The sequence below is a fragment of the Alexandromys fortis genome, unplaced genomic scaffold (genome assembly GCF_014885135.2).
Source record: "Alexandromys fortis isolate MF-2015 unplaced genomic scaffold, M_Fortis_MF-2015_v1.1 scaffold_35, whole genome shotgun sequence".
Taxonomy (NCBI): Eukaryota; Metazoa; Chordata; class Mammalia; order Rodentia; family Cricetidae; genus Alexandromys; species Alexandromys fortis.
In genome coordinates this window covers 3,672,063-3,689,701 of record NW_026067913.1, presented here as the reverse complement: position 1 = coordinate 3,689,701, position 17,639 = coordinate 3,672,063, and the positions used below count along the sequence as shown (strand labels likewise).

The following is a 17,639-nucleotide window of genomic DNA, read 5'->3' as shown; positions in this document are numbered from 1 at the left end:
GACCAACAGTATGAGGGTGCAGGATTAGGGCTTTCAGATGGCCTGACCTGCAGGGGATGCAGGGAAAGAGGAGCCACCCTTGCTGGTGGAAATGTGTGCCACCATAGATACACTACAGATGTTCTTCAAAAACACACCTTAATATTTTCATTGATGTGTGAACCAATGAAAATGTTAGCAATTCCTTCAAGCAACAAGCAAAACCGGAGCTGCCATATGAGCCCGCTGTCCTGCCTCTGAGTGGTACTCAAAGGATCTAAGTCCCACCACAGAGATGCTTGATGTTTGTACACTCACATTTATTACTGAACTATTCACAATACCTAGGATGCAGAACTAGCCAAGATTTCTATGAACAGACACAAAAAATTGTGGTATTCATGCACAATGGAATATTATTTAGATGCAAAGAAATCACGACATTTACACAAAAATGGATGAAACTTGAAATTACTACTAAGAAAAGTAAGCCAGACTCAAAAACACACACAAATACATTTTCTCTCACACACAGAACCTAGGCTTGAGAGGGAGTGTGTGTGTGTGTGTGTGTGTGTGTGTGCATATGAGGCAAGACTAGGAAGGAGACGGTGAGAGAGGAAGAAGTTATTTTAATGGAAGAGTATTGCAATAGGGTATATTTGACACGAAAGTAGAAGGAGTACTTAGGGCAAGAAAAGGGAAGAAGACGTAGGGGACTGAAAAAGGCAGAAAGTCAGGGAGACAAATTAGAATAAAATTGAGGGCTCTAACCTTTACATGTACTGTGGCATGTGTGCATACATGCACACCCACATATCCCAGTAACAAAATTTAAAAACAAAAACATAAAATACATCCGAGACTAGACAGCGAGGCTCAACTCTCCGTCACTGAGGACGTAAAGCACTGCACAAGTGTTACAGTGATGCCCTCTGCAGGCCACTCACGGAGAACATTCCCACTAGAGCTTTGTAGGTGTGTGCATGCATGTGTTCTTTTTATTAGTATTATTAAAAGTCTTTTCCCCCCACAGGCCTGACTCACAAGCCAGGATCTTGTTTCTATATTTTGATTATTCATCAACGTGTTTCTATTTTCAGAAGCAAAGATATCATCCAAAATGTTTCTGATGTCCTTATTTTTAACTTGGTACTGGTTGAATCAAAGCAGCTGAATTTGAAACAAGTTCACTATCAACCTCAAGGATTAACTCATCTTTCTGGGACTGAAATCTGAACAAACAACACATGTCCCCCTGTGAACTCTGATGGAGACGTGAGCACAGGAAGATCTCCTCCTGTGATGGAAGCCCCAGTGTAACATCCTTCACCATGATGTGCACTGACTACAGACAGTACAGCAGCCAGTTCCTTCCCAACCCTGCCATCCATCAGCCCACAGACACAGCCTGCTCTTCCCAAAGGAACTGAGTTCGACACGGATGTGACTAAAGTTTCTCCAGCTTCCTCAGGAGCCCTTCACAGAAGCCAGTAACTATGCGTCCCCTTCCCAGTGATGTTGACGTTTTCTGGCACGCTGACATCTGAGTGCTGAGAATGGACTTCATCCTCATAGCACTCGAGGCAGAAAAGACTTTTAGACTTTTTCCTTTGGCGGGGGCAGGAGGGACAAGGACATGTACCCAGGGCTATCCCCAAACTTACTATGTAGCTAAGGATGACCTTGAATTCCTAATCCTCCTGCCTCAACTTTAAAGGCTGAGGTTACAGGTGTATGTTAACATGTGCAACTGTCACTGGGTTCTTGATTTTTAGAAAAATAAGAGATCAGATTCCATTAATTTTTAGCAAAATATTTAGCTAGTTATTCCAAAATTGCAATTATTAAATTAATTTTAAATATAACTTCTGAATCTGGCCTGGGTTTAAAACAGGTCCTTGGCCAATCCTGGATCTCACTCTGTAGACCAGGCTGGTCTCAAATTCACAGAGATCCTCCTGCCTCTGCCTCCCAAGTGCTGGGATTAAAAGGTGTGTACCACCATGCCCAGCTTTTGTTTGTTTGTTTAAATAAATAAATAAATGGTTTGTTGTTGCTGCTGTTGTTGGTTAACCATATGTCAAGAAAGATCATTGGGCCAGGGCCAGGTGTAGCAGCACAAACTGTAATCCCAGCACCCAGGAGGATAAAGCAGAAGGATAGTAATTTCAAGGCCAGGTGAGGCAACAAGGTAAGATCTAGTCAAAAAAAAAAAAAAAAAAAGGAGGAAGCGAGCTGGTCTACCTAATACATTCCAGACCACTCAGGGCTCACAGTGAGGTCCTGTCTTTAAAAGAAGGGACAGAGGAAGAAAGAAACAATCCTATTGTTCAAATTGACGCTTTTAAAACCCTGCTTCTGGGAAGTAATAATTAAACTCCAGGTTCAAAATAGGTTTTCTTCCCTTTGATATTGTGTGTGTGTGTGTGTGTGTGTGTGAGAGAGAGAGAGAGAGAGAGAGAGAGAGAGAGAGAGAGAGAGAGAGAGAAGGAAGGGCCACAGTGTCACAGTGTTCCGAGGTCAGAAGACAACTCTTAAGTTGGTTTTCTCTTGTTATCTTGTAGAACCAGGGGATGGAACTCAGGTTATGGGACTGTCCCAAGAGCCTCTACCTGTGGAACCATTTAACCAGCCCCAATGTAATCTTTTTGGTTCTGTCTTTGGGTTTTGTTTTTGTTGTTGTTTGTTTTTTGAGACAGGGTTTCTCTTTAGCCCCGACTGTCCTGGAACTTTGTAGACAGGCTGGCCTCAAACTCATAGAGATCTGTCTGTCTCTACCTCCCCAATGCTGGAATTAAAGATGTGCACCACCACCACCCAGTTCTGTGTTATTTTAAGAAGCTACTTTCCAATGGCAACAGTGAAAACTAATAGTCAACGTGTACTATGTATCGTCTGCATGGAGCACATATAAATCTTACACTCTGCAGACAGGAAGTGAAGGCAGAGAGAAGTAAATAATTTAGAGAGTTTGCAATCTCAACCAGCATTCCAGAATGATGTTCCTTCCAGATTACCAACCTGACAAGTTATTTCCTATATAAGCCTGTCAACTATATTTTCATACTGAAACTTAAGGCCAGAAAGAGCAATGACAGGAAATGCTTCCTTGAAATGTTTAATTTCATAAACTCAGTCATAGTTTACAAATACAGAAATGTAGCAGCAGAAAGCTAGTAGTGTTTTATTAGGTTTTATTCTTTACTATTTCATTACATTGTGTGTGTGTGTGTGTGTGTGTGTGTGTGTGTGTCCGTCCTAAGGTCAAAGGACCACTAGGGAGCATTAGTCTCTCTTCCACTATGTGGCCCTGGGAACTGAACCCAGGTCACCAGGCTTGGTGTGAAGAGCTTTACCCACCCATCTCACCTGCTACCCACCCGCATTTGGTTTTTCCACTTAACTGTGTCAATGGTGGTAATCATCAGAAGGGAAAGTGTAGTTGCTGCCTTTAAAAACTGCTTCGCTGGGTGGTGGTGGCGCATGCCTTAATCCTACCACTCGGAAAGCAGAGGCAGGGGGATCTATGTGAGTTCCAGGACAGGCTCCAAAACTATACAGAGAAACCCTGTGTCAAAAACAAAAAGGAAGGAAAGGAGGAAGAAACTGTTCTTCCCCACAAAGCCTGGCTCACCAGGACTGACACTGAATACCAGGTTTTCTTAAACCCAGCTAGACAGCTAACTTTGCTTGTCTGCCAATCAACTGGCCCTTTAGGGACTCACCTGGTCCTTAGGAGCACTTGATATATAATCAATAACAAATATTATTTTTATAAGTTTATTTATTATTTTATGTGTATGAATGCATGTGCATGTATCTATGTGAATCACATGCATGCAGGGCCCACAGAGGTTAGAAACGGGCATCAGATCCCCTGGAACTGGAGTTACCAATGACTGTGCAGCCATATAGCTTGCTGTGAATCACACTCTAGTCCTCTGCAAGAGCAGTAGGCAGTCTTAATGACTTAGTTATTTCTCCAGTCCCACAGTACTATTGTATTTTAAAATCTCCTCTGTCCCCTTTTCTCCATGCTAATTATTACTTACTTCTTTGAACTCGTTATTGGTGCTATTTTCCTAGCCTCTTGGTTTTGTTTTTAGTTTACTTTCTTAACTATATCTAAGTTTTCTTAATTCTGGGATCCAAAACTAAAACCAAAACTCAGTTCTCAAAATTAAGTACAGCAGAAGGCTGGCTGATAAAATATTCTGTGTCCAAAACTCTATTTCTTAGTATTACACTTGGCTTCTTGTCCCTCCAGCAAAATGGACGTGGGTGAGAGACGATACTGATAATGTATACGTATGCTTAGTCATAAATCCTTTCATATAGTCATGCTCTTCCCACACTCCCAAGATTTAGCTCCTTTCCTTACTATAAATGTCTCCCCATCTTTCATGACTTTTCAATTTTGGATTTGATGTATGTGCATCACAAAACCTAAGACAAAAACAAACAAACAAAAAACTCTAATTCCAAACCACCTCCAGAGATCTCCCATACAGTAGTCTCTACTCTCCTGACACAGCAGGAGTACTACAGTAATCAGTCACACAACCATAGGAGAGATCTCAGGGATTCGGTGAAATGGCACCAGTCTGGAGGTGGGAGAGAGTGAAGAAACAAAACCACAGAGAGGACATCAAAGCAGATGAGCTTTGGATAATTTGAAAAAAAGGTCAAAATGGTAGCTTTATGTGTTTGTTTGTTTGAGGCAGAGTTTCCCCGTCTAGCACCAGTTCTCCTGGAACTCGCTCTATAGAGTAACTGATATCATATGTAATTAGTCAAGAGTGCTGATTTTAGAGCTGACTTCCAGGCCAGTATATTAGAAGACTAATCTGAGCACTGTGAAAATGGAGTAGCTGAAGTCTTAATATCAAGGAATTCCAGCAGTCTGTGACAGGAGTAGGAGGGCCTGGCCTTGGTCCATGGCAAGCATGAGAGGGAATGGGAAAATGAAATAGACAAAACGGACATGAGTAATCAGAGATGAGGGGAATGTTGTAAATGACCAGCTTTGAGCCTTGGGCATGAAGAGACTAGAAAGGTACTCTGTGGAAACAGAAAATCAAGAAGGTCAAGCTAGTGTATAAAAGGAGGTAAGGTCAAGGCCTTCCATGTCCATAGGAAATTCAAGTCTACAGCTCACTTTGAAGCCAAACTAAAGATGAAAGCTGAAGCCATAGAATGGATGCAGTCACCCAGAGAAACCATCAGGACAAGTTTTGGCACCGTTCTATAAACAAAGGGATGTGCTCGCGTGATTGCTAAGTTTCAGAAGGAAAAAGACTGTGGTGGGCAGGGCTGATAAGAGAGGGCTCGTTAGAGCAGCTGCTGCAATGAGGGCTCTTAGCACCAGGCAATGGTGCCTGCGGGCTCTGGCTTAAGGTCTTCCCTGAACAGCTAGTTATTATTCTTCCCATCCTGTGTCCCACAGCTAGTCGGTGAGCACCTCTCTACAATATCAATATCAAAAATCAGTATTTTCCTTCCATCCTCCCACTTACTGGCACATGTTCTCCCAGAGATGTGGGCTCAAACCTCCAGCTTACACTGTTCCCCTATCAACTACGTTTAAGATAGTTAGGAAGAAAGTACAACAAGCAGCCACATGTGAGACACCTAAATTCACTGGCTAACACTGAGCCACGCTGGCTTTATGTTTTTAAAGTTTCCCTTTTCTTTTCTACTGAACCATTTCTGAAAGTGTGAAGACGTCAAGACATTTTACCACTAAATGAATCCAGATGTACCTTCTAAAAGTGATGACGAACGTCACATAACTCCAAAACTATAATCACACTCAAGGTACTGCATTAGTTATCTGACAGTGTGTGTTCAAACTTTACATTACACCACATTCACGTTCATTGTAGCTATCCCCTCCATCTAGCCCAGGATGCAGTCAGGATTCAGACTGTGTACGAAGCTGCCCTACCCTGGAGTAACGTAATTCCGGCAAATTCCACTCAAGTCATGAAACCTCCTTTGGAACTACGTCCTGAATCTATTCTCAGTGTCACCTTCCTTCATTCCTCCTCGCTTGCATTACTTCAACTAATACCTGCACATGTCTAAGATTCAAATTTGCTCCTCTGACCAAAAGCTTTCAGTAACCATCAAGTAAAGACAGCTCAATCTTCATCCAGGCATTCAAGGTCCTCCACAATTTACTCCACAGTCTTAAGATCTACAGCTCATCTCTACATACACTCTATCACCTTAGCCCATACTTTCTGCTAGCTGAATTCCCTGCTCAGCCATCTCCATCTATAGAGATAAAAGCCTTCCTTAAACTAACGGTCTTCTCACTGAGCTCTTTCCTCCTCACACACCCTCTCTGACACCACCATGGGACCGCTTCTTTGTCTTCCCCTCCAGTCCTCTCTAGTTCTCTGTAGTCACACTTTACATATTCTGTCTGGTACTTCACTGACGTAGCTCATCTCTAGTACTAGACCACGAGCTCTCCAAAGGTGGGGCAGGCCGTCATCACACACCCTGAAGTCTTAGCACAGAAGCCCATGCAGACTGGATAGTCTATGAATGTTGGCATGTTTGTTTCTCCTTCTTAAACCAGAATCCTTGGGCTCTCCTGGCTTCCTGTGGTCTTCTATAGCTCAGAGTTACACGTTACACTTGAATTATCATATGCCTGTCTTATAGATGTGATTGCTCTTCTCTCCAGTGTATTGGTTCTAAACTTGGAATCTGAGGAAGTTTTATGTGTCAAGATTACTTTTTTATTTTCTAAGGCAGTACCAAATGCTAATTATATTTTCTATTCTTCTCTTATATTTTCCCACAGAAATCACCATTAAATACACATTAAATAGCTTTTACTGAAATAACTAAGAAGACAAAAAGAAATTATTTCTGAGACTGTCATTCACACTTACCTGTCCCCATGCATACATGTTATTATGAGTCTGTGAGGGGTTGACTTTAGAAAGGAGGAAACGTGCCTTAAAAGCAAACACAAATAAATAAATAGTTAGATAAATAAATGAAAGTGCCGGTCATAAACAGACTTAGTAAGAAAAGCTACATACAACAAACCATCTAACATCAACTTAACTGAATATATTGGTAAAAATAATTTTACTAAAATTAAACACTTAAAAGGATTACATTTTAAAATCCACAGGCCACAATATAAATAATGTATTCTTTCAACAATACATATTGTAACAGTCATAAAATAATAAACCACTGAATCCCAAACTCAGCATATAAGAATTATATATATAGGGGCTAGAGAGATGGCTCAGAGGTTAAAAACACTGGGTGCTCTTCCAGGGGACTTGGATTGGATTCCCAGCAAACACATGTGACTCAAAACCACCTGTAATTTCAGTCCTAAGGGATCTGATACCCTCTACCCACTGCCTTTGGCACTATATGAATGTGGTCTACAAATGTAAATGCAGGCGAAACTCCCAAACACATGAAATAAAAATAAGTTTAAAAACTGCTTTAATTGTAAACATAAGAATTATGTTAAAATAAGTCTGAATATACAGGTTTTACCAACTAGTTTGAAACCTCATAAAATGATGCAAACAAAAAAAAAAACATGAAAATCTATATTCTTTTACTTTAGTGAACCTCAAATTTTTTAAGCCACAGGCAATAACTTAGGTAAAATTTTATCCATCCCTACTACAGCTAATCATCATGAAATCAATCAATAAGTAAATAAATAAGGAACATTATACATATTAAAATATTGATGAGTGAATTTGTCAAAAACTTTAATTCATTTTAAAAGAACAAAAGCAATCTAACCTTGAAATTTAGAACCATACAAAATCTTTCCCTGCTCTTCAACAGCACTAGTCCTAGGTAAGAAACCTAGAATTCAATTACTAATGACGAGTTGGGTTGGCTGGGTTACAAAAGTAACCTCAGTATCCAGAAGGCTGAGACAGAAGAAATGTTCAAGGTCAGCCTGAGCTATACAGAAAGATACTGTTTCTTGTTTTTTAAAAAAAAAAAAAAAAAAAAGGAAAGAAAGAAAGGAAGAAAGAAAGAAAGAAAGAAAGAAAGAAAGAAAGAAAGAAAGGGAAAGGAAAGAAAAAAATCTTAGCTTCATCATTTAATGTGCTTCCTTGACTACAAATAATATGACTTAACTCTATTACATATAAAGTAGAGAAAGCAACAGATTGGCATGAGGCGCAATGAAGGAGGCATGGAAAATACTTGCAAAGTCTCACTGCATGATAGCTCATATTATAAATACAGTAAAACTAATAACTGACACTGTATCTAAAGTTGTTGAATATCACTGTGCTAGATACTAGGGACACGACAGTAAGCAGACTATGCCCTTCTCTTATTTATGGAGCAAGTAAAATGTGTAATAATTTAAAATCAGAGTGCTGTTATACCTGTGGCCAGAATATATTTCATGAATGCGTGCTAGGCAGCCCTAACCTGACCATGCACATGTGTGTTCACTGCTCTGAACTCTAAGAACCGTAAAGCCCCCCCCCCTTTTTTTTTTGGTTTTTCCAAACAGGGCTTCTCTGTGTAACCACCCTGGCTGTCCTAAAATTCACTCTGCAGATCAGGCTGCCCTGTAACTCACAGAGATCCGCCTGCCTCTGCCTCCCTGAGTGCTGAGATTAAAGACACGTGCCACTACACCAGCTCATAGAGTTCTCTTTAATGCCACAGTGCTTTGCTTTAATCTGAAAGGTTACTTTCTTCAAAACTGAAACAAATTACCAAAACTTCATATTCATAGGCCTTATCAGTAACAACTTTAAGAAAAGCACACTAAATTATTTTCCAAACTGTTGTTATGTTCTTGCTAACCTGCAGCTGGCACATTGTCAGGATGGTACACCATGGCTGCTCTAAGAACTATGGTGAAAGCAGAACTAAAGAATGCAGTTGTTTTAGACAACTAGGCAATAACTGTATTGCTTTGTTCTCAAAGCACTGAAAAAGCTGCCTTCGCTTCCTGTCTCCTTCCCTTACCCTGGCCTTCTGTGGCAAACTGCTCAGTTACAATCAGAACGAACAGCAGCATCTCACTGCAGCCTGCACACAACTCAGCACACTCCTCACCTGGCTGCCACCATGCTCAGTGTCGATGTATCTCGGCATTGGAAACCTGGAGTGAAGAATCTCCTGTGCGTCATCTACTGGGGCTTGCAGAAGGTGCCGGAAGTTTTCATATTCTGGCATGTCCTGGTATCCTGACTTCCGCCACTGTGCTATGGTCTAATTTGAAAACAATTAAAGGAATTATTTTAAATTTCTTGGTAATCTAAAGTTCTTGAGAAGAATCTTCTTCAAAGGAGGTTATCTTCGCAAAACAAGAGAATAAGAGAAAATTACTTCCACTTACCTCAATTTCTAAACTTACAAGTATTTATTTCAGTAGAGAACATTTAATTAAATATAACTGAATATAAAATTAGCATAGTTCTTTCCCAATTTAAGAGTAAAACAAAACCAGGAACAATAAACACATCTTGTAGCCTCAGCTGCTGAGAAAGCTGAGGTGAGGTTCCTTAAGCTCAGAGTTCAAAACCAATGCAGACTATGAGTACATCCCAATCAGTGATGAGGGAAGGGAGGAAGGAGACCAATATAAAAACGGTTTAAAGAAAGTAAAGTCAAAGCAGGCATGATGGTGCATGCCTGTAATTCCAACACTGAAGAGGCAGAGGCAAGAGGATCAACACAAGCTTGAAACCACCCTGGCCAACCTACCAAGTCCAGATCAACCAGAGTACAAAGTATGAGCATGTTTCAAAAACTGAAAACAAAAGGAACAAAAAGAAATATAAAGTAAAGCTATACTGTTTTTAAACCCAAAATAAAAGAAATAGAAATGTCAGGAAAACATTAAAACACTATCATATCGGGGCTGGAGAGATGGCTCAGTGGTTAAGAGCATTGCCTGCTCTTCCAAAGGTCCTGAGTTCAATTCCCAGCAACCACATGGTGGCTCACAACCATCTGTAATGAGGTCTGGTGCCCTCTTCTGGCCTTCAGGCATACAGGCAGAAAGAATATTGTATATTGTATACTAAATAAATAAATAAATAAAAAACACTATCATATCAAATTAATATTCACTAAAATATATCTTTCCTTTTCTGTGAGGGGGTTTCTCTTGAGACTTCCTAGAGACTTCAAAAATAATGACTTTCAAGAAATCTTTGCCGATGTATTTACATTCTTTGTTTTCCATTTGCTGTTGTTATTGTTGACAGAGCCTCTCAGTATAGTCCTAGAACTAGCTCTGTAGAACAGGCTGGCCTATAGTCCTGCAACTGGCTCTGTAGACCAGGCTGGCCTCAAAGTCACAGAGAACTACCTACCTCTACCTCAAGTTCTGAGATGAAAGGCATGCACCACCATGCTCAATAAGAGTTACATTCTGATCAGGAACAAGACAAGGTTGTCCACTCTCTCCATATCTATTCAATATAGTTCTTGAGGTCCTAGCTAGAGCAATAAGACAACAAAAGGAGATCAAGGGGATACAAATGAGAAAAGAAGTCAAACTCTGACTATTTGCTGATTATATGATAGTTTGATAGCTTAAATAAGCGACCCCAAAAATTCTACCAAGGAACTTTTACAACTCATAAACTCTTTCAGTAATGCAGCAGGATACAGGGTTAACTCAAAAAACCAGTAGCGGGCTGGAGAGATGGCTCAGCGGTTAAGAGCACTGATTGCTCTTCCAGAGCAGTTCAATTCCCAGCAATCACATGGTTACTCACCACCACCTGTAATGAGATCTGGCGCCCTCTTCTGGCCTGCAGGCATACATGCAGACAGAATACTGTATACATAATAAATATTTTTTAAAAAGTAGCCCTCCTTTACACAGACGATAAATGGGCTGAGAAAGAAATCAGAGAAACATCACCCTTCACAACAGCCACAAATAGCATAAAATATCTCAGAGTAACTCTAACCAAACAAGTGGAAGACTTGTATGAAAATAACTTTAAATCTTTGAAGAAATAAACTGAAGAAGATATCAGAACATTGAAAGATCTCCCATGTTCTTGGGTAGGTAGAATTAACATACTAATAAAAATGGCAATCTAACCAAAAACAATCTACAGATTCAATGCAATGCCCAATAAAATCCCAGCAAAATTCTTAACACCTTAAAAGAAAAATACTCAACTTCATATGGAAAAGCAAAAAAACCAGGATATCCAAAACAATCCTGTACAATAAAAGAACTTCTGGAGGCATCACAATCTCTGACTTCAAACTCTACTACAGAGCTACAATACTGAAAACAGCCTGGGATTCCATAAAAACAGACAGGAGGACCAATGGAACCGAATCAAAGACCCGGATATTAATCCATATACCTACAAACATGTGATTTTTGACATAGAAGCAAAAAATATAAAATAGAAAAAAGAAAGCATATTTAATAAATGGTGCTGGCCTAACCCCACATCAGACAGAGGTCTGATCTCCAAAATATACAAAGAACTCAAAAACTTGGTCACCAAAAGAACACATAATCCAATAAGAGAAATGGAGTACAGACCTAAACAGAGAACTCTCAACAGAGGAATCTAAAATGGTTGAAAGACACCAGGAAATTCTCAACATCCTTAGTCATCAGAGAAAGACAAATCAAAACAACTCTGAGATTCCATCTTACACCTGTAAGAATGGTCAAGATCAAAAACAATGATGACAACTTATGCTGGAGAGGTTGTGGGGTAAAGGGAACACTCCTACATTGCTGGTGGGAGTGCAAACTGTTAACAACCACTTTGGATGTCAGTGTAGCAATTTCTCAGAAAATTAGGAAACAACCTTCCTCAAGACTCATCAATACTACTTTTGGGTATATACCCAATTGATTCTCAATCGTACCACAAGGACATGTGCTCAACTATGTTCATAGCAGCTTTGTTTGTCATAGCCAGAACCTTGAAACAACCTAAATGCCCCTTGACCGAAGAATGGATAAGAATAATGTGGTACATTTACAAAGTGGAGTACTGCACAGAAGAAAAAAAAATATTTTGAAATTTGCAGGCAAATGGATGGAGCTAGAAAAAATCATATTAAGTGAGGTAACCCAGACTCAGAAAGACAATTATCATATGTACTCACTCATAAGCAGTTTTTAAAAATAAAGCATAGAAAACCAGCCTATAAATCATAATCCCAGAGAACCTACACAACAAAAAGGACCCTAAGAAAGACATGGATCTAATCTACATGGGCAGTAGAAGACGACAAGATCTTCTGAGTAAATTAGGAGCATGGGGACTGTGGGAGAGGGTTGAAGAGGAGGGACGAGGCATGGAAGGGAGCAAAGAAAAATGTAGAGTTCAATAAAAATTAATAAAAAAAGATAAAGTAACAACCTTTAAAAAAAGTTACATTCTGATAAGAGACATAAACTAAACTTTACTAATGATAGCAATAATGTTATAAAGACAATGCATTGTAGAAGGGCAACTGTATCCATTTTTATATTAACTAAATAAGTCTAGAGGCATTTTATTTAATTTAAAATTTTTTTTTAATTTTTTTTAATTTAAAATTTTAAGGCTGGTTTAGAATCCAAGTTATCTGAGTCAATCAATGTGTAATCTGTATAATTTTATATTTTGCATTTCAAAGACTAATGTACTTTGGACTTCCTCAAATAACAAAGTTTAAAGCAAAAATTACCATTAAAAAAGAAAAAAGAGAAACCCTGTCTCTATTATTCTAAGATATAAGGTTCATTTGAAGCTGGTATCAATTAAAAATAAACAAAAACCAAAAAGTAGTAGCTGGAGAAGTGGCTCTGTGGTTTAGAGTACTTTGCAGAGGGCGCAAGCTGAGTTGCTAGCACCCACACCAGGCAGCTCAGAACTGCCTGTCTCCAGCTCTTCTAACTCCATTAGCACCTGCACTCAGGGGTGCATGGGGCCCAAAGTAAACACTCACACTTAAAAAATAAATCTTAAAAAATACAAAACAAATCATTTAAAAAATTTTGAGACAGAGTCTCACCATGCAGCCTGGCTGGCCTGGAACTTGTTATGTAAAGCAGATTGGCCTCACACTCACAGAACAGACTTCCAAGTGCTGGATCAAAGACATATGTAACCAAGTCCAGTAAATAAATCCTTTTTTAAAAGACTGGATAGTATTATTTAAAAGGTTATTAGACGGCCACCTGTGGTGGCTAACACCAGTAATCCCAGCATAGGAGGTTGAGGATGGAGAATTATGAGTTGGGCTATCATATCAGTGTGTCAACACTCAGTTATCCTCTCCAATAAATAAAATATAAAATAATTAGAAGTAAGGCAACAAGCTCAAGCACGGATCCAGGAAAAATAAACATGCCTTCCAAACTGCCCATGGCAGTATTTTCATACATGGGGGATATACTGAAGTATTTGTTAAATGAATAAATGCAGGAACAGACTTCTGCTAAATACCCGAATTAGAGCTTAACAACTATCCACTCTTTTCTTCCAGCCCCTCGTCACTTCAAAAAGTTATAAATTTCCATTTATGCCTTATGAGTTTTCAGGTTATACTGAACAGGTAGAAAAACGTTTAGAACCAGGCGGTGGAGGTACACGCCTTTAATCTCAGCACTAGGAAGGCAGAGGCAGGAGGATCTCTGTGAGTTTGTGGCCAACCTGGTCTACAAGAGCTAGTTCCAGGACAGGCTCCAAAGCTACAGAGAAACACTGTCTCAAAAAACCAAAAAACAAAACAAAACAAAAAAGAAAAACATTTAGATTACATTTAGTAATGAAAAGACAAGTTTGCCCACTGACAAAAGCTGACTTTTTCCCTCTGATTCTCTAGGTGGAACCTAAGAGAGTGATATGCCCATGTTTATACTTTCATAATACTGTGCTGTGTGTAAATCCATTTGTCCACTAGTGTGTGAACAAAACAACAAAATAAACACAGGCAGGATAGTTAGATTGGTGCCTAAAATCCTGTACCACAAAGGAGCACATTTATATATATTTTTGTACATAAATCCCCGAGAGAAGAAGTGCTATGGATTTCAGGTACTTTTAAGTATTTATATGTATATTATAGGTATGAATAGATTCATATTAAGATACTTTGGGGAATGAGGACCAAGTCTAAACACAAAATTCATTTAGGTTTTAAAAACGTCTTATGTCTAAAGACAGTACTTGCAGGAAGACGGTTCAGCGGGTAAAGGCAACTGCCTCCACGCCTGATGACTTAGACTGATGCCAGGCACTCACTAAGGGAGGGAAGAACTGATCCCCACAAGTTACCCTCTGACCTCTGCACATGTGCGTGCATTCCTCTTTACACAGAAAATAAATAAAAACTAATTTTATTTAAAAAATTTAAATAACTATGAATGTACTCAAAATGTTTAAATATTGAAGTAACTAAATTTTTAATTTTAGGATTAGACAGTCAACCTGTATCTTATTATAAATCAAGGCTTATCATGGACTAAATATGAATCACATATTGGACAGGAAAAACTTTTTAGAGAAAAAAGATATAACATATATAACTTTAAATGTCATTGTCTTACCTCACCATGATAAATCAAAATCTGGAAAAATGTGTCCATGAGAAGAATACGATCTGCAAGAATGCTGCTGCTATCCAGAAGAACTGGCTAAAAGAAAGCAATGATAGATAGAAAGGTTATCATCTAAGTTCTTTTAATTTTTGTTTTAAATTTGCATATAAGGTATCAGCTATTACAGCATTATCCAGCAGTGTGCTTTGTAGCTACTTCTCCCTCTTCATCTTATTTCTTAAATTTTAAATGTATCAAACATTACCAGACATTATGAATTCTCAATAGATTCTAGTTTTCTAAGGAATCTAACACTGAAGTAACAATTTTAAAAATCAATGTGCCAGGCATGACAGTACACAACTTTAATCCCAGCATTTAGGAGGCAGAGGCAAGGACCTTTGTGAGTTCCAAGCCAGGTATACAGCAAGTTTCAGTCTTAATAAATAAATGAATGAATGAATGAGTGAATGAATAAATAAATAAGATAATTAAGGAGACATCAAAGATAGTCCCCAAGCCTGATGACAATAACACTGAGGGAAAGAGGAAGGCTTGGGATATAAGAAATTGAGGGTATATGAGAAAATAGCTCTGAATATGAAATAGAGCATCCTGAATTGGTTATAAGTTTGATTAACACATAAACCAAGATAGCAACCAAAGCTATAGGTTTAGACTGCATCATTTAGAGAAACTGAATGTAAGGAAAATGCAAAGACTGAGCCCGTGTCAAGTAGAGAGGCGTATGCCTGTCATCTCAGCACTTGGGAGGCTGAAGCAGGAGAAGAGTCCAGGCCAGTCTAGGCTACAAAGTAGGAGACTGTCTCAAAACAACAAAAAAGACTAACTTCTTAATCTCTTTTTAAAACTTGGATTTAGAAGTCTAAAGGGGGAGAAACCAGAAAAATGAAACTAAAAAGTTCTTTGTGGGTAGAAAGAAAACTGAGAAGGAATAGTAGGAGACAAAGTCCAGAGCCAAAGTTTTTGAAGGAAAGAGCCCTCTGCAGAGAAATGCTGTTGATAATTCGTTGAAGGACACTGTCCAACAAGTTTGCTGCAAATAAACTGAGAAGAGAATGTGAGGACAGAAAATACAGACAACAGGACTGGAGAGAGAACACAGAAGCTAACAGCACTTGCTGCTCTTCCAGAGGTCCCGAGTTCTGTTCCCAACAACCACATGGTGGCTCAAAACCATCTGTAATGAGATCTGGTGTCTTCTTCTGGCCTGCAGGCATACATGCAGGCATAATACTATATATATGATAAATCTTTATTTAAATAAAAAAAAGTTACTATGTTAATGAGAACGGCCCAGGTAGAGGAAGAAAAAAAAAACTGGGAGAGAAAGAGAACCTAAAAGAAAAGCATTAGGCAAATGCAGTTACACAATGGCTAGGGCTGATCAGGGACAGGTGCTCAAGCTGGAGAACTCCAGCTCTAAGATATTCTACAGCTATCAGGTGGAACAAGTAATAACAAGCCAGACATGGTAGAACACACCTGTACTAGGGAAGCAGAAGCAGGAAGATCTCTGCCTCAGTGCTGGAATTAAAGGCAGTTATATAGTTTTAAATGGTAAAATGAACAATTCAAATTATCATAAAGAAAGCTATTTATTTGATAATGATAAACGTGTGTGGAACAGTTTCCCAAAATAGCTGAGGGTGACTTTATCACTCTTCCAAATCCTTACCTTTATGATCAATGTATCATGTGTTCTCAAAGGACCAGAAGCAAACAAGACACATGAAAACAAGAGACTCGACTGTGACAGCTTGTCCTCTCAGACAATAAGCTAAGATGCCAGCCATCTACTCCAGAACCATGGCCATTTCAGAGCCGTCAAAGACTAATCATAAACTCTAGGGAGCTTTGTCAACCAAAAACTAAACACAGTCACCCGAGAATATTCTGTAACAGATTTGTATTTAATGATATAACTACCACACCACCTACTATATAGAGAACACACATAAGTATTTTTAAATTAGTATCTTGCAATAATAATTTAACAAATTCCAACTTCATTTCAAAACAATGTTGTTTTCACTCTCTCATGCCACACGTCACAGTCACAAGACAAATCATCTCTTTTTCCTCTTACCTCTGGGGGGCCACTAAAAGAATAGGCATACAGAATGGGCTGAATCATGATTAGAGACTGGGTCAGATCTTGACGCATGAAATGGTGACGATAATAGGAACTCTCATCAGGACTATTATTAAAAACTTGCAAGAAAGGAGATCTTCTTAAGTGAAACATAAACTACAAGATAAAACAGGTGAGACAGCTTTTACTGATTTTAATACGGCAGCAGCAGTTTCCTAACAAAGCATTTGCTTACATTCTTGTGTCACATTAGCAACCCACAAAACACGTTCTGTTAAGAATATACTAAAGTAGGACTGGAGGGATGGCTTAGCGGTTAAGTGTACTTACTAATGAATTCAGGGGTAAGAGGCTTTCAATTACCAGAACCCACACTGGGTGGTTCACACCTCCCTGTAACTTCATTTCAGAGTATCAGAAGCCCTGACCTGTGCAGGCTATTGTACATACATGGTGCACATAAGCTCATACAGACACATACACAGGCATTTAAAATAAAAAAATAAATGTTTTCTTTAAAATATTCTAAAGTATATCCCAAGAAAGCTTATCCTGATATTCATGTGCTATGTCTGGGCTGGTGAAATAGCTCTGCAGGAAGAGAGCTTGCTAGGTAAGCTTGGGATAGGAGCTCTGCTCCGGCACCCAAATAACGAGCTGAGAAGGTCAAGGCATGCCTAGGCTGGAGACCTTGCCTCACAAAGAAAAAAGCAGGGGGGGGGGGGGGCTAAGCGGTAGTGGTGCACACTTTTAATCCCAGCATTTAGGAGACAGACACAGGTGGATCTTTTAAGGCCAGCGGTCTACAGAGTGAGACCCTGTCTCACAAAAAAGAAAAAGAGAGAGAAAGAAATGAAAGAAAGGGGGAAAATAAGGGAAAACATTATACATAATAAGCTGAAGTTCCAGGACAAAGTTTTTATAAGCAAAAATGAATTTCACTGAAGCACTAAAGGTACAAGTATATAACCCCAGCATTTGGAAGAC

General features: G+C 39.1%; 1 protein-coding gene across 1 annotated transcript in view; it reads right to left on the bottom strand.

The window, feature by feature from the left end:
- Positions 1 to 17,639, bottom strand: part of Sec23a (SEC23 homolog A, COPII coat complex component) — a 45,145-nt gene that overhangs the window by 1,619 nt on the left and 25,887 nt on the right. The window contains exons 16-19 of the mRNA XM_050138790.1: positions 16,647 to 16,808; positions 14,546 to 14,632; positions 9,070 to 9,225; positions 6,891 to 6,956 (exon numbers count right to left, since the gene is read on the bottom strand). Coding sequence (XP_049994747.1) covers positions 6,891 to 6,956; positions 9,070 to 9,225; positions 14,546 to 14,632; positions 16,647 to 16,808 — 471 coding nt within the window. The remainder of the gene's footprint in view (positions 1 to 6,890; positions 6,957 to 9,069; positions 9,226 to 14,545; positions 14,633 to 16,646; positions 16,809 to 17,639) is intronic.